At 46.1% G+C, this 25,887-nt stretch overlaps 1 protein-coding gene across 4 annotated transcripts in view; it reads right to left on the bottom strand.

Annotated features, from left to right (window-relative positions):
• The window catches only part of DUSP29 (dual specificity phosphatase 29), a 35,685-nt gene that overhangs the window by 9,488 nt on the left and 310 nt on the right, over positions 1–25,887 (bottom strand). For 3 of the 4 annotated variants that reach the window (XM_043477249.1, XM_043477252.1, XM_043477251.1), the window contains exons 2-4: positions 15,961–16,213; positions 15,131–15,364; positions 862–1,082 (exon numbers count right to left, since the gene is read on the bottom strand). In XM_043477249.1, the coding sequence (XP_043333184.1) occupies positions 862–1,082; positions 15,131–15,330 (421 nt within the window). In that variant the 5' untranslated portion in view covers positions 15,331–15,364; positions 15,961–16,213. The remainder of the gene's footprint in view (positions 1–861; positions 1,083–15,130; positions 15,365–15,960; positions 16,214–25,887) is intronic. The other variant, XM_043477250.1, reaches the window with a different exon arrangement.

Below are 25,887 nucleotides of genomic sequence, written 5' to 3'. Positions count from 1 at the left end.
AAAAATTGAAATATAGTTGATTTACAATGTTGTGTTAATTTCTGCTGTATAGCAAAGTGATTCAGTTATACATGTATATATAGTCTTTTAAAATATTTTTTTCCATTATGGTTTATCATAGGATATTGAATATAGTTCTTTGTGCTACACAGTAGGGCCTGGTTGTTTATCCATTCTATATATAAAAGCTTACTTCTGCTAATCCCAACTTCCCACTCCATTCCTCCACCAAGCCCCTCCCCTCCCCCTTGGCAACCGTCAGTCTGTTCTCTATGTCCAGGAGTCTGTTTTGTAGATAGGTTCATTTCTGTCATATTTTAGATTCCACATGTAAGTGATATATGGTATTTGTCTTTCTGAGGTTGTCAGCTTTCCACAGGAGAGTTCACTAGGATGAATATGACGGGGGTGGGAGGATCGGAGAGGCGGGTATGAGCTAGGTTGGAGAGCAGGAGAATTTGAAGTCTCTAGATTTCCACTCAGATTAGCTCCCTAAGGTTTTTCGAGCATCAAGGCCCTTGGCTATTAGTCTGGTTTGGACCCAGGCACAGTTAGCATCTTGGCAGCACCCCAGCTTTGAGGGCTCCCAACCACCCCTGGCGTTCAAAGGATGGCTGCTGTGCCTTAGGGAAGAGAGACTCAGGCCTAAGACCTCTCCTCTGAGCCCTCCAGACTTCCCATTAGTGGCATCCGAGGCCAAACCCCAGCAACAACAGCACCGCTAAGTGAGGTTCAGAGACTCCAGGGGATCCGACGTTTCCAGCTACCTTGGCAGGGCAGAATTTGAGAAGGGGGCTTACTTTAAGCATGCAGATAGCCCTTCCTACGGGGGCGGGACAGCGGGAGGGCAAGGTCTCTTACTGTGATCATAGCGGAGGGCAGCGTCAATGAAAGCGGCTGCTGGGTAGAAGAAGACGCTGAGGTCAAAGGTGGGCAGGTCATCAGCCTCGACGCCATGGTACTCGATGGCCATGTCACGGTAGTAGTCGGGCCCGGTGTCCACGTTCCAGCGGCCGTGGGCAGCGTTCAGCACGTGGGTGAAGCCTGCCTTCTGCAACCCATAGCGGTCCAGCGCGGTTGCCCTGGGTGAGAGAGACAGGCTGATAGGCAGAGCCCTGGCCAGCATCTGGGGAAAACTTGAGCTCAGTCCACAGGTTTTTGCCATCGATTCTAGCTTCTAAATAGGCCTAGCCACTGAGATGAATATAATCAATCTGATTTCAGTGATGACCATGTGTAGAGTCTTCTCTTGTGTTGTTGGAAGAGGGTGTTTGCTATGACCAGTGCGTTCTCTTGGCAAAACTCTATTAGCCTTTGCCCTGCTTCATTCTGTACTCCAAGGCCAAATTTGCTGTTACTCCAGGTGTTTCCTGACTTCCTACTTTTGCATTCCAGTCCCCTATAATGAAAAGGACATCTTTTTTGGGTGTTAGTTCTAAAAGGTCTTGTAGGTCTTCATAGAACCGTTCAACTTCAGCTTCTTCAGCGTTACTGGTTGGGGCATAGTCTTGGATTACCGTGATATTGAATGGTTTGCCTTGGAAACGAACAGAGATCATTCTGCCATTTTTGAGGTTGCATCCAACTGCATTTCGGACTCTCTTGTTGACCGTGATGGCTACTCCATTTCTTCTAAGGGATTCCTGCCCACAATAGTAGATATAATGGTCATCTGAGTTAAATTCACCCATTCCAGTCCATCTTGGTTCACTGATTACTAGAATGTCGACGTTCACTCTTGCCATCTCCTGTTTGACCAGTCAACACTGAAATCAGATTGATTATATTCTTTGCAGCCAAAGATGGAGAAGCTCTATACAGTCAGCAAAAACAAGACCAGGAGCTGACTGTGGCTCAGATCATGAACTCCTTATTGGCAAATTCAGAGTTAAATTGAAGAAAGTAGGGAAAACCATTAGACCATTCAGGTATGACCTAAATCAAATCCCTTATGATTATACAGTGGAAGTGAGAAATAGATTTAAGGGACTAGATCTGATAGACAGAGAGCCTGATGAACTATGGACAGAGGTTCGTGACATTGTACAGGAGACAGGGATTAAGACCATCCCCATGGAAAAGAAATGCAAAAGGCAAAATGGCTGTTTGAGGAGGCCTTACAAATAGCTATGAAAAGAAGTGAAAAGCAAAGGAGAAAAGGAAATATATTCCCATCTGAATGCAGAGTTCCAAAGAATAGCAAGGAGAGATAAGAAAGCCTTCCTCAGTGATCAATGCAAAGAAATAGAGGAAAAAACAGAATGGGAAAGACTAGAGATCTCTTAAAATTAGAGATACCAAGGGAACATTTCATGCAAAGATGGGCTCGATAAAGGATAGAAATGGTATGGACCTAACAGAAACAGAAGATATTAAAAAGAGGTGGCAAGAATACACAGAAGAACTATACAAAAAAGATCTTCATGGCCCAGATAATCATGATGGTGTGATCACTCACCTAGAGCCAGACATCCTGGAATGTGAAGTCAAGTGGGCCTTAGAAAGCATCACTACGAACAAAGCTAGTTGAGGTGATGGGATTCCAGTTGAGCTATTTCAAATCCTAAAAGATGATGCTGTGAAAGTGCTGCACTCAAAAATGCCAGCAAATTTGGAAAACTCAGCAGTGGCCACAGGACTGGAAAAGGTCAGTTTTCATTCCAACCCCAAAGAAAGGCAATGCCAAAGAATGCTTGAACTCCCGCACAATTGCACTCATCTCACACCCTAGTAAAGTAATGCTCAAAATTCTCCAAACCAGGTTTCAGCAATACATGAACCGTGAGCTTCCAGATATTCAAGCTGGTTTTAGAAAAGGCAGAGGAACCAGAGATCAAATTGCCAACATCCACTAGATCATCGAAAAAGCAAGAGAATTCCAGAAAAGCATCTATTTCTGCTTTATTGACTATGCCAAAGCCTTTGACTGTGTGGATCACAATAAACTGTGGAAAAATCTGAAAGAGATGGGAATACCAGACCATCTGACCTGTCTCTTGAGAAACCTGTATACAGGTCAGGAAGCAACAGTTAGAACTGGACGTGGAACAACAGACTGGTTCCAAATAGGAAAAGGAGTACGTCAAGGCTGCATATTGTCACCCTGCTTATTTCACTTATATGCAGAGTACATCATGAGAAATGCTGGACTGGAAGAAGCACAAGCTGAAATCAAGATTGCCGGGAGAAATATCAATAACCTCAGATATGCAGACGACACCACCCTTATGGCAGAAAGTGAAGAAGAACTAAAAAGCCTCTTGATGGAAGTGAAGGAGGAGAGTGAAAAAGTTGGCTTAAAGCTCAACATTCAGAAAACTAAGATCATGGCATCCGGTCCTATCACTTCATGGGAAATAGATGGGGAAACAGTGTCAGACTTTATTTTTCTTGGCTCCAAAATCACTGCAGATGGTGATTGCAGCCATGAAATTAAAAGACACTTACTCCTGGGAAGGAGAGTTATGACCAACCTAGATAGCATATTTTAAAAGCAGAGACATTACTTTGCCAACAAATGTCTGTCTAGTCAAGGCTATGGTTTTTCCATTAGTCATGTATGGATGTGAGAGTTGGACAGTGAAGAAAGCTGAACACCGAAGAATTGATGCTTTTGAACTATGGTGTTGGAGAAGACTCTTGAGAGTCCTTTGGACTGCAAGAAGATCCAACCAGTCCATCCTGAAGGAGATCAGTCCTGGGTGTTCATTGGAAGGACTGATGCTGAAGCTGAAACTCCAATACTTTGGCCACCTCATGCAAAGAGTTGACTCATGGAAAAGACCCTGATGCTGGGAGGGATTGGAGTCAGGAGGAGAAGGAGACAACAGAGGATGAGATGGCTGGATGGCATCACCGACTCAATGGACATGGGTTTGGGTAAACTCTGGGAGTTGGTGATGGACAGGGAGGCCTGGCGTGCTGTGATTCATGGGGTTGCAAAGAGTCAGACACAACTGAGCGACTGAACTGAACTGACTGAAATGAAGGACTTCCCTTGTGGAAGCCCTGCTCCTGCTGACCCCCTGGCCACTTTGTCTTTTTTATATTTCTGGTTCAGCAGTTTAGAGAAGGCGGAGAGTGGGCAACCTATTCATTTGTCCATTCACTCTTTCATTCACCAAATACAGAAGAACTTGGTGCTGGACACTCCAGTGGTGGCGGGAGTGGACTGTCAGATGTCAGATCTCCTCTAACACTGTCAGAATAACCTGTTCCATTAGGCCAAGCTGAATAAATGAAAGGGAGAGGACCACCTTCACAGAACCTCAGGAGACCCCTTAAAGCAGCCCCTCCTCTGAACCCTTGGATATTTCTGGGGTTTGAAGGGTGAGGCTCAAAAGAATGGTTGAAAATGGGTCATTCAGTGTGAGAATATGGCAAAATTCTTGATCATGATGTTCAGGAGATTGGTGAACACTATACATACTCCTTCCTTTGATAAGTAAATCTTTGCCTCCTTGGGCAAAGCACTGTTTAGAGAAAGAGAGTTGTTTGAGCTGTCTGTTGCTGTAACTGATTTTAGGAAGTTCCTGAAGCCAACATTGAGATTATTTTCTCATTTATAGCCTTATCTTTCTAGGCAAGGTTTTTCAGGAACAAAGAGTAAATTTCGTGTTAAAGTAGGTGACCTTGGAACATGGACAGAGGAAGCAGGAGTTATCGTTTCTTGAAGGGCTAGGAAATACTTTATTGGAAAGAGGGTTTTGAGCCTGCCTTACTATAGGTATCAACACTTGGTGATGGAGGAGAAGAGGGAGGCAAGGGCATGCCAAGCCAAAGAAATAGCACGACCTAAGGGATGGACTGGAGATAATGAAAGCCGTTCAGGAAAAGAATCTACTGTGTGCCAAGCACCGTCCTGGATACTGATGCTGCAGCAATGAGCAGTTAGTCAAGGACCCTTGGGAAGCTTAGATTCTGGGGAAAGCAAATAAATGAATGATCCATTTCAGATAGCGGTAGGCTGTGCAGAATCACTGTAGTCCTGCTTTAGGTAAGGTGATCAGGGAAGGTCCCTCCCGGGTGGTGGCATTTAAACTAAGACAACGGGGTGATAAGGGCCTAGGCAGGGGCAGAGGGGGAGGGAATGTGTTTTATTCAGGCAGAGGCAACAGCAAGAGCTAAGAGCAGAAGGGAGATGTGTGGCTGTAATTGCAAGGATGGTAGTGGTGCAAGAGGAAACCGAAAGCAGGGGCTGGGTCATGGTGGACCCTGTAGGTCATAGGGGAGAGTCTAGATTTTATTCTCGGTGTGGTAGAATGCCACATGCCACAGAGGAGTTTAAGGAAGGGGTGAGTGTTGTTTACTTTTTTAAGATCAGTCTGGCTGATGCATGGAGATGGATTGAAAGGAAGCGAAAAATAGAAGTGGGGAGCTCTTTTGGAGGTGTCACAGTCATGTGGCCAAGGGAGGAAGGTGGTTGGACTGAGTCACAGCAGACTTGCTGATGGACTGGGAATAGGGGCAGGAGGGAAGGGACTGGTTTGGGCAGAGCATATAATGTGAGAGGAGAGGAGAGAAAGGTCTGGAGAGGGAGTGTGGGATCTGACCATGGAGTGCTTGCTAGTCAGAATGTGCATTTGGGGGTTGAGAAGAGCTTTTTGTGTTTGAGACAGGTGATCCCATCTGAGCTTTGAGATGACATCTCCCTCAACAGCGCAAAGTCCAGTTCTGCAACTCAGGGAAGAGGTGACAAGGTCTGGAACCATAACAGTAAGAGGCCAAAAAGTGGCAGTGTCCTCCAGCTGAGGGCTCATCTCAAGGCCACTGGTAAGAAGATATGGACAGAAGTGAGCATGTTGGATGCCAGCGTGGATCAATACCCTGCACCTTCATGCAGCAGAAACACATGCCAAGGGCCCTGCATCTATCACTGGTTTCCTGGGGCTTTTTGTTGGTCATGAGAGGAACCACAGTGAGCTTTTAGACATGTGCAAACAGCCCATGGGAACAGAGGCATAGCAAGGCGCGGAGTTCCACTGAGCCCCCAGTTGGCTTTTGGGGCTGCCATGCTGACTATGAAACACATTATGCTTTCAATTTTTCCTCAGAAAGGTCTGTTTTTCATTTTTCTCCTTGCCCCAAAGTATGTATACAACAAACATTATGCTTTTGGGACCTAGATCTGTGCTCAATTAAAGCCTCCACTAATGCAGTCCATCTTGCCGAGTAGCAATCAACCTCACTTTGAGGTTGAGCTCAGTGGAAAAATTAAAATTAACTGTCCTTGACAGGAAGTTCCTACCCACCATAAAGACTGGTCTCTCTGGGTTCTGCAGCTGGGTTTCAACGTAATCAAATGGCAGTTTGAATAAATAGCAATTTGCACTTTGCTCCTTTGGGGGTCAAGGATCAAGGTAGATAGGCAACAAGACTTATTTCATGACACGTCCACATTCTCCCCTCCCTCCCAGAGCGGGTTTTTGACTGTGTCTGAAAGAGAGAAGGGGGTTCATGGGGAAGATTAGACCTGGTGGGTATCCTGAGGCCTGTTGCAGGTTTTTGGGCTCTGTGTCTTCCTGGGCCCAGAATTGGGGGTGGTGTCCTCACACACCCCTCTGAGAATTTCCCCCAGCTTGACTTACTCAGAGTCTAGGTGAGGACTCAACGGCAGCAAGGGGATTTGCAGATACATAAAGTGACTGTTAGTAGACAGCAGCCATTTTGGAGGCAGGTCCCCAGTTGGCCCAGACACCCAGCTTGTCTGTCACTGGTGGGATTGGAGGGCGCCGCTTGGCACTGTGTTGTTTTATTCTTAACTTTCAGGGCCATCTATTCAGAGATGTGGGAAAAACTAAGACATGTGCCTCTGTTGAAGGGGTAAAGCTCAAAAAAGAAAAAAAAAAAAAAAACAGGGTTAAGAAATTACTCCTAGAATCTAGGTGATGCAGCAGCCTTAGTTTCTGGTTGTTTGAAAAATCCTAGATGTTGGTAATCTGTTCATTTTTAAAGTGTCAGCTAATTACAAAACTAACACATGCTCTCTGTAGAACATGGAAAACAAATATGCTCCCCCCAACACAAAAACACATGTATTTCTACTCCTTGGCAATAAGGACTATTTGCCTTTTGAAATAAGATCTTCCAGTTGTTTTTCCATGAATATATTTTTATATTCTATTAAATGGTTGGGGGTAATATGGTAATATTATGATAATGGTAATACCATATATACAGTTTAAAAACTTTGTATGGTGATATACTGTAAACATCTTATTATGTCAACATAGAGCCTGCAGTAGCTGCATACTATTCCCTTTCATAGATGAACCTCAGTTTTCCCTCCTCAAGTCCCTAGCTTTGGACGTTTGTGTTCTCTCTCTCTGGTCTGTCTCTCTGTCTCTATCCTAGAGAGAGAGTAGTGGTTATTATAATAAGTAACTGTAAACAAACAACTTGCTGTATCTTTGAGCACATCTCTGTGTCCTTGGGGGACATTTTTTTGAAGCGGAATTGCTGGGTCAGCGGGCATGAGTGTTTTGAACACAATTGATACTTGTTACTAAATTATCTTCTAGAAAGCATGTTCAAATTAACATTCTGATTTTTGCTTATTGCTAATTTCATAGACCAAAAGAGGTGTCTTGTTTTTATTAATTTATTTTAGCAATGCGGTCGGACCTGTTCTCTCACATTTGTTGGACTTGTACAGTTTTACTTTAAAAAAAATTTTTTTTTTTTAGCTATGCAATGTGGGATCTTAGTTCCCCTATCAGGGATCAAGCCAGAACCCCCTGCATTGCAAGTGCAGAGTTTTAAGCACTGGACCACCAGGGAAGTCCCCTGGACAGTTTCACTTTTGAAGAACATTGTTATATCCCTGTTTTTGACCCAGTTCTCTTTGGCACTTCTCCCTTCCTTGTGAACCTCTGACCTCAAATGTGGATTCTGAATCTGGGTTGGAGGGCCAAGGAAGGGACTCCTTTCTCCTGAGGTCCAGTTTCCTCAGAGACCTTCCCTTCCTTCCTCCTTCCAGCCCCTCGAAGTTTCTCCACGAAGCTTGCTTTAACCAGCACCCCTTCCACCTTGAGGAGTGACTAGAACAGTCTCCTTGGACAGAGCTCTTGGTGTTCTGCTTTTTCTGACCCCTTGGGGCCCTATTGATTCCCGTCCTACATACCTCAGCCCCTGCCCAGAAGCCCATTTCCCACAAGTGTGTGTTCTCACAGAGGGGAGGAGGGACATGTATGTACACGTCTGCCCAAGCCGCCCACCAGCTGCTCCCAAGTGGCCAGGATTCTGCCCTGGGAATTGATGTTTGAACGTCCACTACTGATGGGGTGGTTCTCCATACCCTCACATGTGAGGACCTGCTGATTTCCCACACCTGTGGATTCCTGTTCACCATGGCCCACATCCTGTCATTTTTTGATGCCTGTGACACACACTGGCTTCACTGGTGGCTCAGTTGGTAAAGAATCTGCCTGCAATGTGGGAGGCGTGGGTTCAATCCCTGGGTTGGGAAAATCCCCTGGAGGAGGTCATGGCAGCCCACTCCAGTATTCTTGCCTGGAGAATCCCCATGGACAGAGGAGCCCGGCGGGCTAAAGTCCACGGGGTCACAAAGAGTCGGACGCAACTGAGTGACTACGCACAGCACAGACACACACTGGTGAGTGTAACACTGCTTGTTGTGGTGGCACGTCATTTTGAGAGCATGACCCTGATGGTGACCTTCTTCTCTGGAGTCTTAGCCACACCTACTCCTTGCAGGTGAATTTTAAAACAGGCACAGTTCTAGTTTTTGGTCTCCTTCAATTCATCTGATATGAAGGCAGGATTCACCAGCTGTCTGTTTTCTGGGTGTTCTTGTTACTTGCCGATGATGAAACCTCTGGGACCCTCAGATTTCTTTATTTGTTAAAGAGGACCAATTACACTGGCAGTACTTTCCCTGCAAGATTCTTACAAAGTTGAGTGATGTGATATTCAAGTTTCTTTGAAAGGTTAAAAGATAAATTCTGAACAAGGAGGTAGCAAGCAACAGGAAGATGTACAATGGAATTTATCGGTGGTTATCTCTGGGTAATGGGGTTATAGGGAATTTTAATGTCCTTCTTTTTGTCTGTGTTGTGTAAATCTTCAGTAATGAACATGTCATATATTCACTTAGTGTTTAAATATATGCCACTCTCCTTAGTTCTCAGGAGAGATTGACTGTCGCAAAGACCTAAGGTGGCCTCCGTGTTTTTAACTCCTCAGGAGTCTCTCCGTCATCTTCCTCACCCCACTAGGCTCTAGGCCTCCAAGGATTGAGGCTAAGTGGAAAAAGACAATGCATAGAAGGCCTGGTTTCAAGACATGCCATTGTATTAATGATTAGACAAGGCATTCGGCTAACCATGAAAGGAAATGGTTGGCATTGCCAGGGGCCTTTGCTAAAATACTGCCACCCAGTATGAGAAAGCCCAATGGGGGCAGGACCATTGGCACCTCTCCCCTAGCACCTTGCCCATCACTGGTGCCCAGCTGTGCTTAGTCGCCTTTGATACTTGGAGGCCCAGAGTCCAGATTTTCTGGTTCTTTCAGGTGACATTCAGCATGTTAAATTGTCAACCTTGGCTGTGTTTTCACTCATCCTAGTCTAGCCATCAGTTCAGTTCAGTTCGGTTCAGTCGCTCAGTCGTGTCCGACTCTTTGCGACCCCATGAATCGCAGCACGCCAGGCCTCCCTGTCCATCACTAACTCCCGGAGCTTACTCAAACTCATGCCCATCGAGTCGGTGATGCCATCCAGCCATCTCATCATCTGTCGTCCCCTTCTCCTCCTGCCCCCAATCCCTCCCAGCATCAGGGTCTTTTCCAATGAGTCAACTCTTCACATGAGGTGGCCAAAGTATTGGAGTTTCAGCTTCCATGGCCCACCCTAAAAAAAGACAGTCAAATTTTAGCTCTACTTGGTGCCTCAAGGCCGAATTAGTTCTTTCTTTTTGAGGGCAGAGGTTGCAGCTATGCGGGTACACACCAGTGAGAGGTCCTGTCTCAAACTGAGGACTGTCTCAGCCATTGCTTTGCCTTCACCTCAGACCCTGATGCTGGGAAAGATTGAGGGCAAGAGGAGAAGGGGGTGACAGAGGTTGAGATGGTTGGATGACATCATTGGCTCAATGGATGTGAGTTTGAGCAAAGGCCAGGAGATAGTGTAGGACAGGGAAGCCTGATGTGCTGTATATAGTTCATGGGGTCACAAAGAATCAGATACAACTTAGCAACTTAACAACCCTCTCCAGCATCTTTGACCAACCAACCTTGGAGATGCCTCTGGCTTTGAAGGCTGGTGGTCTGCTTGGGAGCAAAAAGGAGGAGAAAGAGAGACCCCTTGGCAAGCGAGCTCAGGCTGAGTGGGGCAGGTGCAGGCATTTGAAGAGTCAGGCTTGATGGGGAGAGGCTGCTGGCTGTCGATGACCCTAAAAGGCAGACCTTGGAGGCCACTGTAATTTTAATAAAAATAGAATCCCCACCATTCAAGCAGCAGAGCAACTTCTCAGAGCCCTGGCGTTGGCTCATAGGACCGCCTCTGTTGTGAAAGGGAGGCGAGATTTCTCAATGATGCCTTACTATGGGGATCCTGTCCTGCCTGGGAATTTGCAGTCACTTTGACTGTAGCCAGGATACTTGCCCCACTGCTGACTATCAAGGAGAAAAAAGAAAAAAAGATTTTGCTAAGCAAATGAAAGATGTGAATGAGATTAAAGTGAGAATATTTAAATTACAGAAATTTAGTGCTTTCAAGCATCCTGAAGCACTTGTGAAGCACCCATTTAGGGACTGCTGATTGATAAGAGGTGATGAATTATTCTTATCTCATCATTGATGCCAGTCCCTGGTTCTCTGGAGGGCAACACTTGGTTAACCTAATTTGAATCTAATTTGAATGACTTAAAAGTAATAAAACAAGTATGTGCTTGAGCCTAATAAAGCCTAATTTATATAATAAGACATTTCTTAAAGAATTTTACTTCAGAGCTAGAAGGGGCCTTTGAAATTATCCCTTTATTTTACAAATAAAGAAACTGAGTCCGAGAACAATAAGTTGTTTTGCCAAAGGCCACACAGAGTGGCCACCCACGCTGGGGGCTTGAACACTCTGCCTCAATCCCTGCTGGATGGCTTTTGCTGTACTCCACACTGTCCCTCCAGTTCCCACTTGGAGATTCAGACCCCCTACCAAGGTGTGGGAGACGGTGGCTGTGCCTTGAGCCCTTGAGGGAGGAAGACTTCCCCATGAGGACATCCAAAAGGTGGCTTCCTAGGGGGGCCTACCGCCCCCCACTGCTGAACCAGCACACTTCACATCAACCACATTGCTATCCCATCTGTGACCTCTTCTCACCAGACTGTGGTGGTGGTGGGCAGGGCAGGGGCATCTCTGCCCTCCCCAGGCTGGTAAGCAGTGGGAACTTGGAGTCACCAGGCATCCCATTTGGTGATCCCCTTGAGATAAACTAGGCTTGAGAAAAGCTTTAGAAATTCTGGAACCCACAGGCTTGTAGGGCTTTGATGTGGCGCTGCCCCTGTGGGCCTTCAGCCACCCGGGTCCCTGGAAGGCCAGGACAGTGTCTGTGGAGGGAGCTGTCTGGAGAAGGCCCATCAGGAGGGACCTTCCTTCCAACCTGGCCTTGGGTTTATGATAGCATCTCGCGGGAGAAATGTGACTGGGGGTGTTTTCTATCCCAGGGCTGCCCTTAACACACAGGGACCCTTAGTGGCAAAGTGTGGTGACTGTCCTTTACCTTCTTCTCACACCGTGAGTTGAGTTTCCAGAAGCTGCCTGATCTCTTAATAGTTCACACTCAGTGCTAGAAACTGTGCTCAGGATCCAATGTATCAAACCATCGAACCCACATCTTATAGGTAAAGACATCGGAGCTCAGGAAGCTTGAGTGACATGCCCAAGGCCACATAGGAGCCAGTATTTGACCCAAACATTGTGGCTCCTGAGCAATGCCCAGCCATTCTGTTCTTGAGGTGAGAGGAGGGCAAAAGAGTGAGGTGCTTCTTGGGAATCAGCCTGGTCCTTCCCCCATTTATGCCATTTTTTAGGATCAAATCTAAAGAAATAATCCTAAATATTAAAAATATATTTATACCTAAAGATGTCCACTGCAGCATTATTTATAAAAGCAAGAACATGAAAATGACTGATAAATCCAACAGTAGGAAAAATGGTTAAATAAATGATAATTATGTCCATCTGATATATATAATTATAGTTATTATAATTAAGTATATGAGAAGTATATAATAAGGGGAAAAGTTTTTGAATGATGCTGTGTGGGATAAAGACAAAGATGAAATGAATAATCCATATGATTGCAACTATTTTAAACCAAAAGTAGCGTATAGAAAGTCTAAGAGGAAATTACTACAGTATTAACAGGAATGGCTTTGGAGTGATGGACTTCAGTGATTGTTTTGGGAGATTCAAAAGTTTTCTTTAACACTAATCACTATCTTATTATTAAAGCTAATCTCTTTTAGTGCTTACTCTGTACTTGACACCACACTAGTATTTGACGTTGTTGTTCTGTCACTCAGCTCTGTCTGACTCTGCGACCCCATGGACTGCAGCACACCAGGGCTGCCTGTCCTTCACTGTCTCCCAGAGTTCGCTCAGACTCATGTCCCTATATTATCTCAATCCATACACCCTTATGAAGAAAGTTCACTTGTCAACATATTATACCTAGGAAAATGAAGATGTCTATACTCTATACAGTGAGTTTATATTACCTTTAAAATAGGAAAACAGTATATTTACTATACTTATTTAATAATATGAGAAGATATTCAGATCCCCCCACACACCTTTTATTGCTACTTCAGTATTAAACATTGTTGTATATATATCCTTATGTATTGGTTCTCTTATTTCTGTATGTTTCATTTCTTATAAGTGATATATGGGGTCACAGTGTGTGCATACATTTTTTATTTTGAACTAATTCTAGACTCACATAAAAGTTGCAGAAATAGGGACTTCCCTGGTGGTCCAGTGGTTAGGATTCCACTCTTAACTGCTGAGGGCTCAGATTCAGTCCCTGATTGGGGAACTAAGATCCCACAAGCCAGGCAGTGGAAAAAAGTTGCAAAAATAGTACAGAGATTATTTGGCAGTAAAAAAGAATAAAATACTAATACATGCTGCAACTTGGATGAACCTTGAAAACATTACGCTAAGTATTAAGAAGCCAGTTGTGAACGGCCATTCATGTGAAGTTCCAGGTTAGGTAAATTCATAGAAAGGGAGAACAGATTGGTGGTTTCTCAGGCTGGGGGAATATGGGGAATGGAGCGTGATTACTTAATGGGTTTGGGGTTTCCTTTTGAGGTGAAGAAAATGCTTTGAAATTAGATAGTGGTTGCACAACTCTGTGAATATAATAAAACCACTAAACTGTATACCTTAAAAGGGTGAGTTTTACTGAATGTAAGTTATATCTCAATAATGCTATTATTTTTTAAAAAGTAAACAATGGAGTCCCTATTTAGGACAGCCCAGGTTCCCCTAATGTTCAAAACTGAGAGATGATGTGATAAATTATGGCACACCTATACTAAGGAATATTGAAAGTACAGAATCGTTTAATTCCCTTTTTCCTGCTAAAATTATTTAAAAGAAATAAAAATCCTTTAAGTGTTTGCATATGTTTCCTTATGTTTGCCATGATATACATAAAGTAAGTTTAATACTGGTTACTCAGGGCAGAATTAAGAGAGGACAAAGGGAGATTATGCAATTTGTTTTTAAAACTCTGTTTAGTTTAATTTAGTGTAAAAGGGCATATAGTTCTTTGTAACTTTTTCCATTTAAAATTACTAAGAAAAAAAGAGGAATGCTGCCTCTGGATATCCAATGACTAGACAGTTATCTCTAGGTTTTTAAGCAGCAACTATTGAAAATCACACATGAGTGGGTTCTGTACCATCTGACTCCTTGGAGAGGTGGGTTGTAAACTGGAATCCTGGGGGATGGAGGGAGGAGCAGGAATGCTAACCAGGATGAAAGCTTATGAGTTAGGCAAAACTGCATTTGAATCCCAGCTCTCATCCACTTACCAAGCTGTGGACTTTGGGCCCATTATTTAGCTGCTCTGTGCCTCAGTTTCCTTATCTTTAAAATGGGAGTAATGAGATGACCTCTCATGGGGCTGTAGTGAAAATAAAGTGAGATCACTCATGCAAGATGCTGAGCACAGTGCCTGGCACATAATAGTCAATAAATGATAGGTATTACTATTATTTTTTTTCCTTCTGGCTCAGTGGTAAAGAATCTGCCTGCCAGTGCAGGAGACACAGGTTTGATCCCTGGGTTGGGAAGATCCCCTGGAGAAGGAAATGACAACCCACTCCAGCCGTATTCTTGCCTGGGAAATCCCATCAACAGAGGAGCCTGGCATGGGGCTGCAAAAAGTCAGACATGACTTTTAATGACCAACAAAAGCAACATTACTGTTATTACTATTATTATTTACAGTAGGCACTTCCCATTTTTTTGAAGAGTGGGGCATGGTGGCTGTAAAAATCTAGAGCAAGGGACAGTGACCTCAACTTTGCTGGGTCTACCACACTTCCTGATACAGAGGGTGATGTGCTCCTATGCCACCCACCTGAGAACTGACTTTATTCTTGCTTGTCTTATCCCCAGCTAAAAACAGACTACAATTTCCTAGCCTCTCTCGCAGCGAGGAGCAGGGGAAGTCTTTGGTGGGACTTCCCTTTGGGAAGATGTCCTTTCCCGCTGCCTTCCCGGGGTCTGGATCCTACAGTTGGTGACAGGAGCCCTACTAGCAATGCCAGGTCATGAGGCAGCCTTGAAGAAGTGAAGCCACACCTGGGGGATGGTGGGGCCCAGGCATGGGAGCCTGAGCTGCTGATGACCCTGGGGTCGCCACGCCAGCCTCAACTCTCCTTCCTCTGCGCATCTTTTATGTGAGACAAACCAACCTCTATCTTGCTTAAGCCCCTTTTCTGAGTTTTCTGTAATAGGAAAATAAACCTAGCCCTAACTGATAAAGAGTTCTGTCAGAACCAACCTGGAAAGCAAGAGCTCATGGTGGGACGGTAGCGCGGGCTGTGACCTAGGAAGGGATGGCTACCAAACATGAGGCTGAATCTGGGCACTTACTCATCGCCGATGTAGAGCTTGGGCCAGACCTCATTGACGTGGGTGTACTGGGGACTGCCTTTCCAGAAGAGACGCTCCAGCTCGAAGGCTCCAGGAGTACAGTAATCCTCAGCCTCCCCCTCTTCCTCCACCTTCGGCAGCAGCTTCTTGGCAGATGGGTAGACGTTCTTGAGGCCTGTCTTTGGTTCTCCGGATGTCATTTTGGAGCCAAGGGATTTTCTTTCCTTTCTGCAGCTGGTCACAAGAGAGGATCAGAGTTGGGGTTAGCAGGGACAGAGTTGGGTATAAGCTGACCTGAATATCTGGCAGGAATTTCCCCGGCTTGCTCTGATCCTCCTTCCTTTTCCCAGGTCACGGAAGTCAACAAGGAAGGTCATGATGGCAGTTAAACAACACCTTCCCGACATTCCAGTCCCCTGCAGAGCAAGCATGCTGGATGCCCTTTGAAGCGGGCATATGCTGCAGACTCAGGACAGGCTTTGGGTCTAAGAAATCCCTGCAGGCAGCCTGTTCTTTGCCATCTTTCTTTTAGATTTTTACCCCTTTGTTGGTGCCTACTCTTTCCTTTATGTGACTGGAGTCTGCAGGCTGAGGCCATTTTGAGCATGAACAAAAAGGCCTAGAAGGTCCCTGGCCTTCCTGGCCCATGGTATTCAGTGTCTGCAGAGAGCTGTCGTCCGGTGGAAAGGGCACATCTGGGAACCCAGAACCTGTGAGGTCTGGGCAGCCAGGCATTCCCAGGGCTTCAGAAATCTTGGGGTGGGAGGAAACTTGGCTGTGTGAGGGTCTGTCAACTTGTTAGAAAGTTGAACACAACATTGGCCACTCACGCTAGGAGGCTGGCAGTTGTGTTAATTTACTGGTCATTCAGAAGTGACATTCCAAGCTAGAAAGCTGTGTCTGCAGATCGGGACGTGTATTTGTAGAGCTTGTCAGCCTCTGTGGATAGAATGTGTGTGAACAGTTTTCATTGTCCCCAAGGAAAGATTCTCCGTGGAATAGGGCACCATGTGTTCTGTGAGCTGGGTGACCAATACACTCAGGCAGCCTGGGAAGGAAGGTTGTACTCCTAGTGCTGGAAGCCTGGAGGGAAAGAGGAAAAGGGTGGAGTCACTGAGAAACTCTCGGATGAGAGATGGGGAGGAAATGCTCCTTATGTAGCACTTAATGTGTGCCAGGCACTATTCCAAGACTTTACAATTATTAACTCATTTAATCTTAACAACCCTAAGAAATAGGTGCCATGATTATCTTAATTTTGGAGATGAGGAGCACTAAATTGACGATGTTTGTAATATGTGATCTTAGTCTTCTGAGAAAAAAATAATTGCCATGGGCTTACCTGGTGGTCTAGCAGTTAAGAATCCACCTGCCAATACAGGGGACATAGGTTTGATCCCTGATCTCGGAAGATCCCACACACCACAGAGCAGCTGAGCCCATACACCACAACTGCTGAGCCCGTACTGAGCCCACGAGCCACAGCTACTGAAGCCTGAGTATCCTAGAGCCCATGCTCTGCAACAAGAGATGCTACCACAATGAGAAACCCATTCACTGCCATGAAGAGTAGCCCCCACTCACCACAACTAGCTTAAGTTCACATGTAGCAATGAGGACCCAGCGCTGCCAAAAATAAATAAATTAAGGAATAAATATTTTTTAAAAAAATTGCTGTGAGGGCAGAGGTCAGAGTGGAGGATACAGTGTGAGGAGGGGCAGGCCCCAGGGACTTGAAAAAATGTAAAAATCCCCGGGAACTTCAAAGACCAGTAGCATCCTATCGAAAGGACCCAGAGCACATCTCGAAGAGGCTCCCACTTATCAAAAATGGGACAGTTTGAACATGAATAATAAAAACAACTGCAGCTGATAGAAACACATGAAGTATTTAAGTCATGATGATACTTAAAACAATCATTCACTGTTGGAAGATGCTAGGGAACCAGCTCATTGTGAAGACAGGTCAATAAACAGAGAGAATCTAGCATTTGTTGTTCCTTTCTGATACAAACTGTACTACTGGGTAGGTGAGGGGAATTTTCTTTTATAGAAGAACTTTAATAGAGAAGGAAGAAAGCACCATTTTATATCACCCGAGGAGCTAATGGATGTAGGAACTGAGCACTGACAGCTGCAACATAAGAAGTGATGATCAGACGTTACGGGCCTTCTGATGGAGAAACACACCACCACTACCACAGAAGGCGTTTCGCCAAAGGAAGAGCTGGATCTTTGATCAGAGTCCTCAGAGTCTAGATCTAGCAACTGCTCTGTGGGAGATTCAGAGGACAGTTAAATTATACCTCAGGGTCTTATCTTTTAGAAATATGTAGTGAAATGTTCATGGGTGAAATGATATAATGTCTGGGATTTGCTTCAAAAATAATCCCACTGGAAAATGTAATAATATATTGTGTATGGGGTGGGGGGAATGGATAGAGGTGTGATGAGGCAGTATTTGCCAAGGATGAGGGCTGCAGGTAGTCACTGTTACTCTTTGTATGCATGAAATTTTACTTTTTTTTTTTTTTTAAAGAAGAAAAGGGCTGAAACCACTGCTCTGGGAAGTTTGATTCAGCCAGGTTCACAGTAGATGAATTAAAGGATCACTGGCTAGCAGTGTCTTTGGTGATCATGGGAGGTCAGGATCTGTGACTTTCTCCTGCAGGACCCTGAGTGGAGGTGTGGGGGCAATGGGCTGCAGAGGCCTCTCTTTGGAGTCTGTGGAAGTATGATCTAAAGGCTACCTCCCAAATAATCATCTGGCTCTTGCAGATTCCTGAGTTGTACCCTGAACCAGGGTGGTGTCTAGGAGTCTGTATTTTAACAAACTCCCAAGTGAGTCTGATGCTAACTAAAGTTTGATAGTAATTGTCCAAGTATGTGGTTCAAGAGTCAAGGAGCTGTTGAGTCAAGAGAAGGGTAGGAAAGGTGCTCAATATGCTTTTCCATGTTCTCACTGAAGTGCAGACCCAAGTCTTTAGCCCTGGATAAGGATTTGGGACTGGGGCAAGAAACGGGTTAGATAGCCTTATGCTGAGGCTCCTTGAAGATGCTCCTTTGTGTTGTTTGCAGCCTCAGTGTCTGACATGTAAGAGGGGATCATTGACATTGAAGTCGCTCAGTCATGTCCGACTCTTTGCGACCCCATGGACTGTAGCCTACCAGACTCCTCCGTCCATGGAATTTTCCAGGCAAGAGTACTGGGGTGGGCTGCCATTTCCTTCTGCAGGAGATCTTCCTGACCCAGGGATTGAACCTGGGTCTCCCACATTATAGGCAGACGCTTTACTATCTGAGCCACCAGGGAAGTCCCAAGAGGGGATCAGAAAGTATTTATTGAATGAGGGAATGGCCTAGGGAGTGAACAGAATCAGTGAATGGATGACCGAGGGTGGTGAATAAGACTGGGGACTTGTGCTAGGGGCTTAGTGGAACTGATGAGGCAGGAAGGAGCCTTGGGCTAATTTGGAGGAGGACAGAAGGTAAGTGAGGAGCAGAACACAGGATGGACAGTCCCCTGCAGTGGGCGGTTACTCAGACCCGAACTCTGCTCTGGGGCATGGCTGCTGGCATTTGCAGGCACTAAGTGAGGTGTTATTTTAAGGAATGGATGGAAACGTCTGTGGAGGAATCAGCACAGGCACCCAAGTCTCCTGAAAGTGTAAGTACACTCTCCCTGCTGCAGGCCTGGGGTGCTTTAATTTTGAGAGGTCTGGAACTCAGCTTATCCATGGCACCAGCTCTTCCTGTTTCACAGTGAGTGAGAGCTGGGAACTGAAATTTGAAGGTTTGAGCCATTTTGAACCCTGACTGCTACCAAAGTAGGCTTCAGAAGAAGGGATTTTAGGAAGATGCTGGAGCAACTGCATTCCGAACCCTCTGCCTGCCTCCTTTGATCACTGAAGCTGACCTCACCCTTGCTGAGGCTGGTCCTCCTTCATTATACTGTGGAGGGAGCCATCCCCATCCCCGTGCTGAAAGCCTCGGCTGGATTTCCAGACAGAAGCGGAAGTGGTGTGGTCTACCCAGAGCGGCTTGGCACGCAGAGGGAGCTCTGGGATCTATTATCCTCCAGCATGCAGATTGGATAGGGGGAGAGAACAAAGCACAGAGCCGTCCAGAAACCACAGACCTGTAATCTTTCCAAATCCTGAAGGCGGCTTGTGTGCATCTCTCTGCATGGCTCCCAAATCTCTGAATCTCAGAGAGGCCAGGAGTGTCTGTTTCCCAGATCACAGCCAAAGTGGAAGGGGAAGACAAACCTGCTCTGTTTGGTTTCCATAGATTCGACCTAAAGATTAACTGCCAAGGTCTCGATGACACATACAATATCAATCACAGGCTAAATGTCATAATGAGAGCTGGGCAGGTTGTCAAGAGAGGCCTCCAGGTTCCTGTTACAGCTTCATATTGAAAGGTTTGGTCCCAGGAAATCAAATGTCAACTTGATGGCTACTTGGCCTTTATTTGCAGCATCAGCTTGCCTCTTCTCAAAGGATGATAGACTCAGGCTCTTTCCTGGAGGGGCCAGGCAGATAACTCAGAGGAGTTAAGTACATTGGGTGTTAAAGAATAAAACAAGCAAAAGCCCAACTATTGGCCTCAGGTAGGAGACATCAGGGAGTGGTGCAGACTGTGGCCCAGTGGCGAGCAAACACCCCCACTGAAAGGGGCAGCAGCTTGCCATTCCATGTGGGAATGTAAGTTTCCGTATTGCTAGTTATTTTTATGAAAAGTCAGAGAGCCAGAGCTTTGTGGGAAATCAGCTGATTTAAAAACTTTAAGTCAGTAGGCAGCTGTACTAGAGACTAGCCTTGTTCTGTCCCATTCCTCAGTTTGGATCACTGCAGTGGACAGCTCCATTATACACAAAAGACTTCCTCCTTCAAGCCCCTTTATTTCCCTGATTGAGGGTATTTTTGGTCTTTGCACTGATCCTGTTTGCTGGAGCACTTCACAACTTGTTCTTAAACCCTGGTTTCAGGGTCTGCCTTGGAGGGAACCCAATTAAGATACCGCTGATCTTAAAACATTCAAAGACACTGTGATAACAGAGAACGCAGAGACCGAGTAGTACCTGACCTATAAGGCCCAAGCTCCGTTTCCCTCTGTGAAGCAGTAGCCTTGCTTTGAGAAACTATTTCTAGGAATAATCAAAATTGGGATCCCTCATTAATCCTGACCCCATGTCAGACTTTTCAATGGTACAGCTTGTGTTTGATTAAAGGTTTCCCTTGCCAGTGAAGAAGGGCTAAAGCTGAATTTAGAAATATAATTTTGACACCATGATTTGACTTTATGTAAAAAAAAAAAAAAAAAGGAATTTGGGATTAACATATGCACATGACTCTATATAAAGTAGATAACCAGGGACCTACCATATAACACAGGGAACTATACTCTATGTCTTTTAATAATCTAAAAGGGAAAAGAATCTGAAAAAAAATATGTATATATGTACATTCTTTTATATAATCGAATCACTGTACTGTACACCTAAAACTAACACAACATTGTAAATCAACTATATGTCAATTAAAAAAACTTTATGTATATTATATATATATATATTTCTTTTTTTTTTTTTAACTAGGGAAAAATCCACCAAATACTGTAAACAAGTGGCAGGACTCAGGAAGATATTTTTGTGTGTCTTCTATTTGGGGATTCTTTATAAATAATCATATTTTATAATAAATAACCGCATCTGTATTTTTTCACTGTGCTGGCCAAATAGAACAGTCTGGGCTGGAAGCTGCTTGTAACTTCTGGTTTATGGTTTCCACTCCATCTGACTTGCCTCCAGGGCCTGGCTGTTTCCTGGGGTCCTCCATGTCTCTGTCCCTCCCTCCCCACCTTCACTGGCTGGTGGCCCTTCTCTGCTCTCACAGCCTCAGCAATCACTGAGGACTCGGATCTACACGTCTCATCCCAAGCTTTGCTTTCTTCTGTGATAACACGGAGCTGTAACAAGAGGGATGGAGATGCTTCAAAAACAAACACTTAACCTGGATTCTTTTGCTTTCTAAGGCAGAGGATGGAAGAAGCCCAGTGGAGAGATGCATCATTCATTTCAGCAGGAAACTTAAATATCTAAGTGGATCCCCTTGAGCCTGCAGAGATTGGTCAGGTAGCCATGCCCAGGAGTGTGAGCCACAGAACAGGCCTCCCGATGAACAAAAAAAACACCCTTGAAGGATCCTTTTGATAGGGAAAAGGTAAGTCCTAAAGCATATTTCGGAAAGTGATGGTGTGAACAAAGAGCTAAATTATTCTATACAAGAAAGCAAGGGGAGTTCTGAGCCTCTAGAACATCCCCGGAGTGGGTGTGAGGGGACTGCTGTAGGTTGTGGGAGGCAGGGCTTGGGAGCCAGGTGAGGAGCATCCAGGGCACACAGCCACAGGATTCCTCAGAACAGGGGTCCCCATGCTTAACTTTGTGGTTGCAAAGAGTCGGACTCGGCTGAGTGACTGAACAACAGCTGACTGTATCAGTCTTCCCCAGTGCCTCAGTGGTAAAGAGTCCTCCTCCAATGTCGGAGACGTAGGTTTGATCCATGGATCAGGAAGACCCCCTAGAGAAGGAAATGGCATCTCACTCCAGTATTCTTGCCTGGGAGATCCCATGGACAGAGGAGCCTGGCAGGCTACAGTCCATGGGATCGCAAAAGAGTTGGACATGACTTAGCAACTAAGCAACAACTGGCTATGTCAGCCCTCTCATTGTCACCCTAAAACTTCAGTGAAATTGTTAGATGGTACAGACTGCTGTGTTTGCAGTGGTTTTGAGAAATCAAAGGGGAAGAGGCTTGTGTTGGTTGAGAGAAGAGACCAGAAATGTGTGAAGCAGCATGTACAGTGTGATTCTGTTCTTGTACAAAAATACATTTCACCAAAATATTAACACTAAGTATATGCTTATTTTAGAATGATGAAATTATATGAGCTTATTCTTTTTTCTAAGGAGCCATCTTTTCTAAAATCTCTTGTGATGAACACATAATACTTGAGAGTGTATGGCAGGGGGAAAAAAAGCCTGTGACAGTTCTATTTGAGAATTGTTCTGGGTGTTGTAGGTGTGCTTTCTAAACCCGTGGGCTGAAGACACAGAAAGGTGGCCTTCAGGACAAGGCCTAACCAGGTGTTCCTGACATGACATACAGCACTGAGCACCTTCCAGTCTCTGTGAGTTTCCCAGAGCCAAGGCTATATCCTTCTTGAGCCCTCTGGTGGCAAAGCCAGGCCTAGGTCATGTCACTGCATCATTCTGGTCCCTCAGTGCTTCCCAGAAAACCAGAAGTGAGTCAAGTTTTGTGGGTTCTGAAGTGTATACAGTTTCTTTAAGAAAAAGAAAACCCAATAGGTGCAGGGCCTTAGAAGAGGCCAGTGCAAGTGTGGGGTGTTGACTCTTTGGGGGTAAATCTACCTCTGAAGGAAGCTTGCTTCCCAAGCTTCCCTTGGACTGGAGGCAGACCTCAGGTGGAGAGGGCATCCCCGTGCCTCGGGGCTCTCTGACTCTGCTGAGCCTGGTCTTGGTTTAGGCTAATTCGGCCAGCATCAGGGCTGCTTTTTGACTTCACCTCAGAAGTTAGGCCTGGCCCTGCTCACCCCTACAATACACCATATCCTTCTGTTGAGTTCCAGGCCTGGGTGGGCCAGAGAGGTCTCTGCCTTCTACAAGTTTCTGGTCTAGTAGAGCAGTTTATAATTTAATCTTCTAAAAATGAATCCTCTTCTTTTGAGGGTATCCTGCATTTATGGACATAACATATTTACCTTAAATGCATTGGGCTCTTGGGGAAAGTTAGCCTGTGTTGCCTGCATACACATTTCTTCCATGACACCACCCAAGTTGGGCTTGGAATGTGCCTTGAAAGAAGGGGGAGAGTAAAAATGTTATTGTGGTTGGGAAAATAACTCTATTAGGAGAGTAATACCTACTGCCAGGGTACATGGAAGGGCAGAATTTGGCAGCAGTATATGTATATGAATATACATGTTTTTAATTTACCGCAAGTCATGCTTGTCTTTATGCATCTTAAATCTGCGAAAATGATCCCAACTAGGAAATAAAAGTTGTGGGATTTTTGAAAAATTAAAACCTGGACATGAAAACCCTAGGAATTTTTTGTTGCCTATAATTTAATTCCTGATATATCAGACACAACCGAAGTTTAACAGATTTTTCTTTTCCTTTTGGATTCTGGCAAATATGTTAATGGGAGGCAATTATGTGAATTAATGTAAAATCCTTTTATTAAAAAAAACAGAGAAGGCTTCATTTAAAGAGGTAATTTAATATTCCTTCTAAGATGGGGTTGATGTCATTAACTTGTTTGATTAACTCTTCAAATGGTTTCAAAGTGCTTCAGGGTGGTAATTTATGAACTCCTAATTGATTTTTTTCAGTCTTGGTTTGGCAGAGTTGGGCCTCCCGGAAACCGTGAGGAGGCTGGAGGGCCACATGCAGCTTCCTTCCCAGACAAGGGGGCCGGCTGGTGTTGACTTGACCTCCACGACCAGCCCCGTAGGGGAGAGGAGGCTCTGGCACAGGAGCCCACAAGAGCCTCTGACCAGACCAGTGGTGGCGTAAACATTGCAGGCAGTTACACAGCTCATGAATTCAGGAATAGATGGCCTTTTAGCTCCCCTCTTTCAAGGATCACTTCCCACTGTGTGCCACCGCAAAATGTAAGGCTTCCTTGTGAGGGGAGAAGATGTGGGGGTAGACTGTGGGGGTGCAGCCCTCACCATGGTCTCACCCCCCCTCCTCTTGCCCATCCACACCACTATCACTCACTAGGTCCATCTCTCTATGCTGCTCAGAGGAGGCTCTAGGCCTTGGGAAGGCTGTAGGCCAAGCTCCCACCTCTTACAGCTGCCACCACTGTGTTAGGACCTAAGTTCTGAGCCCAGAACGTGTTAGGAATAGGGGTAGAGCTGTTTTATGGGGGCCAAAGGTCTCTGTGGGGGTAGTCGTGGCAGACAGGATGGGGCATTAATACGTCTGAACATCCTCCTCTGGGTGATGGGGCTCCTTTGCTCATGGGTGAAGTATAAGCAGAACTTTGGGGAGGAGGAGAAAGGTCTGTCTCCAACTTGTTAATATCTGGTGCCCATGCCAGGCTTCGATGAGACTTGATCCCCTGTTTGCAGTGGAAGTGGTGGGTCCAGAACCATCAAGGGTCACCCGCCCTGGAGGCAGGCTGGAGAGGACACGCGGAGCTCTGCCTCCTGACACCAGGACCTGGAGTGGCTGTGTGCAGGCGGGAGTTCAGGCAATGAGGGAAGCGGGTGAGGTGTCCCCCGCACCCCCACCTCACGGAGGGGCACCTGAGCACAGTGGCTATGTGGTCAGGCTCTGAGGCACACTGGCCTCGCAGTGGTCTGGGCTGCGTGGTGCTGGGAAAGCTGCTCCATGGCTGTGTGTCTCAGCATGCTCATCTGAAGTGCAGATGATGAGGCACACCCCTCCCGGGCTGCGGCAGTTCCAAGGAGTAAGTACATGACCGTGTGACTACGCAGAAGACAAGCTCTCCGAGCCGTCCTTGCACGTGGTCAGCCAGGACCCCTTGCCGACTCACAGGGTTGCGCGGTGTCTGGAGAAGGCCAGCCTTGGCTCCAGGGAGGGCAGGCTGCCCCCTCCCCAAGTGGACTCAGCCGGGCATCACCAGGGTGGTAGGCCCTAAGCCCCCGGCCTCAGGGCCCCCTCTGCCCCTTGTCCCCTGTGAGGTTGTCAGCAGCCACTGGAAATCCACCCTCAAGTCAGGACTCAGGGTCCCCTCCCGTGGGTGCCACCCTAGGACCGACATGCCACCAGCGAGGGCTTCCAGCTCGTCAGATGGTGGAGGGCCATCGCCCCGACCCCCCAGCATGGATCTGTTTTTTCCCCTGAAGAGCCTCTGACCTCTCCCTGACTCCTCAGACCCTCTCCCATGTCCCACCTGCCCCTCCAGGCCCAAGGTTGTTCCCCTGCACAGGATTCAGCTCAGAAGCCCTCCGAGTGCTGTTGGCAAATGTCATTTGGTGGGAACAAAATGCTTCTGTTGTGAAGAGGACAAAGACGAGGCCACGATGGAAGGTTCAGGGCACAAGAACACAGACCGGGTACAGAGCCCCTCAGATGCGGGGCCTTCAGTGGGGAGGTCTCTCCACACATGCACCTTCACCCGTCTTACTTGAAGGGGTTCCCTTGGAATGTTCTCAGATTTCCTCAACACTCAGAGTCCCCCACTCCCAACGCTTGGGTCCAGGCCCATGAGGGGCCATTGGGGCCACAGGACAAGGGCCCAGGGTCTGATGGGAGAGCCCTGGCCTGAGACACAGGATATCATCCCACCTTCCTGCCTACAGGCACTGGTGTTTGGGCCAGAGGCCAAGTCCCTCAGTGACCCAGTCTCCCCATCTCTACCAGAGCAATCATCCCCAACCCCACCCTCCCACCAGGACAGGAAAAAGCTTCAAAAATAGCCACTCTGTCCAAATGATGCTTAGGGTTACCGAGGACACAGGAAGCGTTCTCACATCCCCAGGGTTTTGAGGACTTAGTTGTAATTTGTGCTCCCCCACGCTTGATGTGAGTCACCACGGGTGTCTCCATTCCACCCCCACCTCCTGCTGAGGTTTTTTTTCCCCTCTGCTGGCTAAATGGATAAATGCAGAACCTTGCTGGAATATGATATGTGATGCAATGCATCCAGTGCCTCAGAAGGGCCCGATGAGATTTAACCCACTCTATTATCCTTTAGAAA

The sequence above is a fragment of the Cervus canadensis genome, chromosome 8 (assembly GCF_019320065.1).
Source record: "Cervus canadensis isolate Bull #8, Minnesota chromosome 8, ASM1932006v1, whole genome shotgun sequence".
NCBI classification, from domain to species: Eukaryota; Metazoa; Chordata; class Mammalia; order Artiodactyla; family Cervidae; genus Cervus; species Cervus canadensis.
This window is presented reverse-complemented; position numbering and strand designations above follow the sequence as displayed.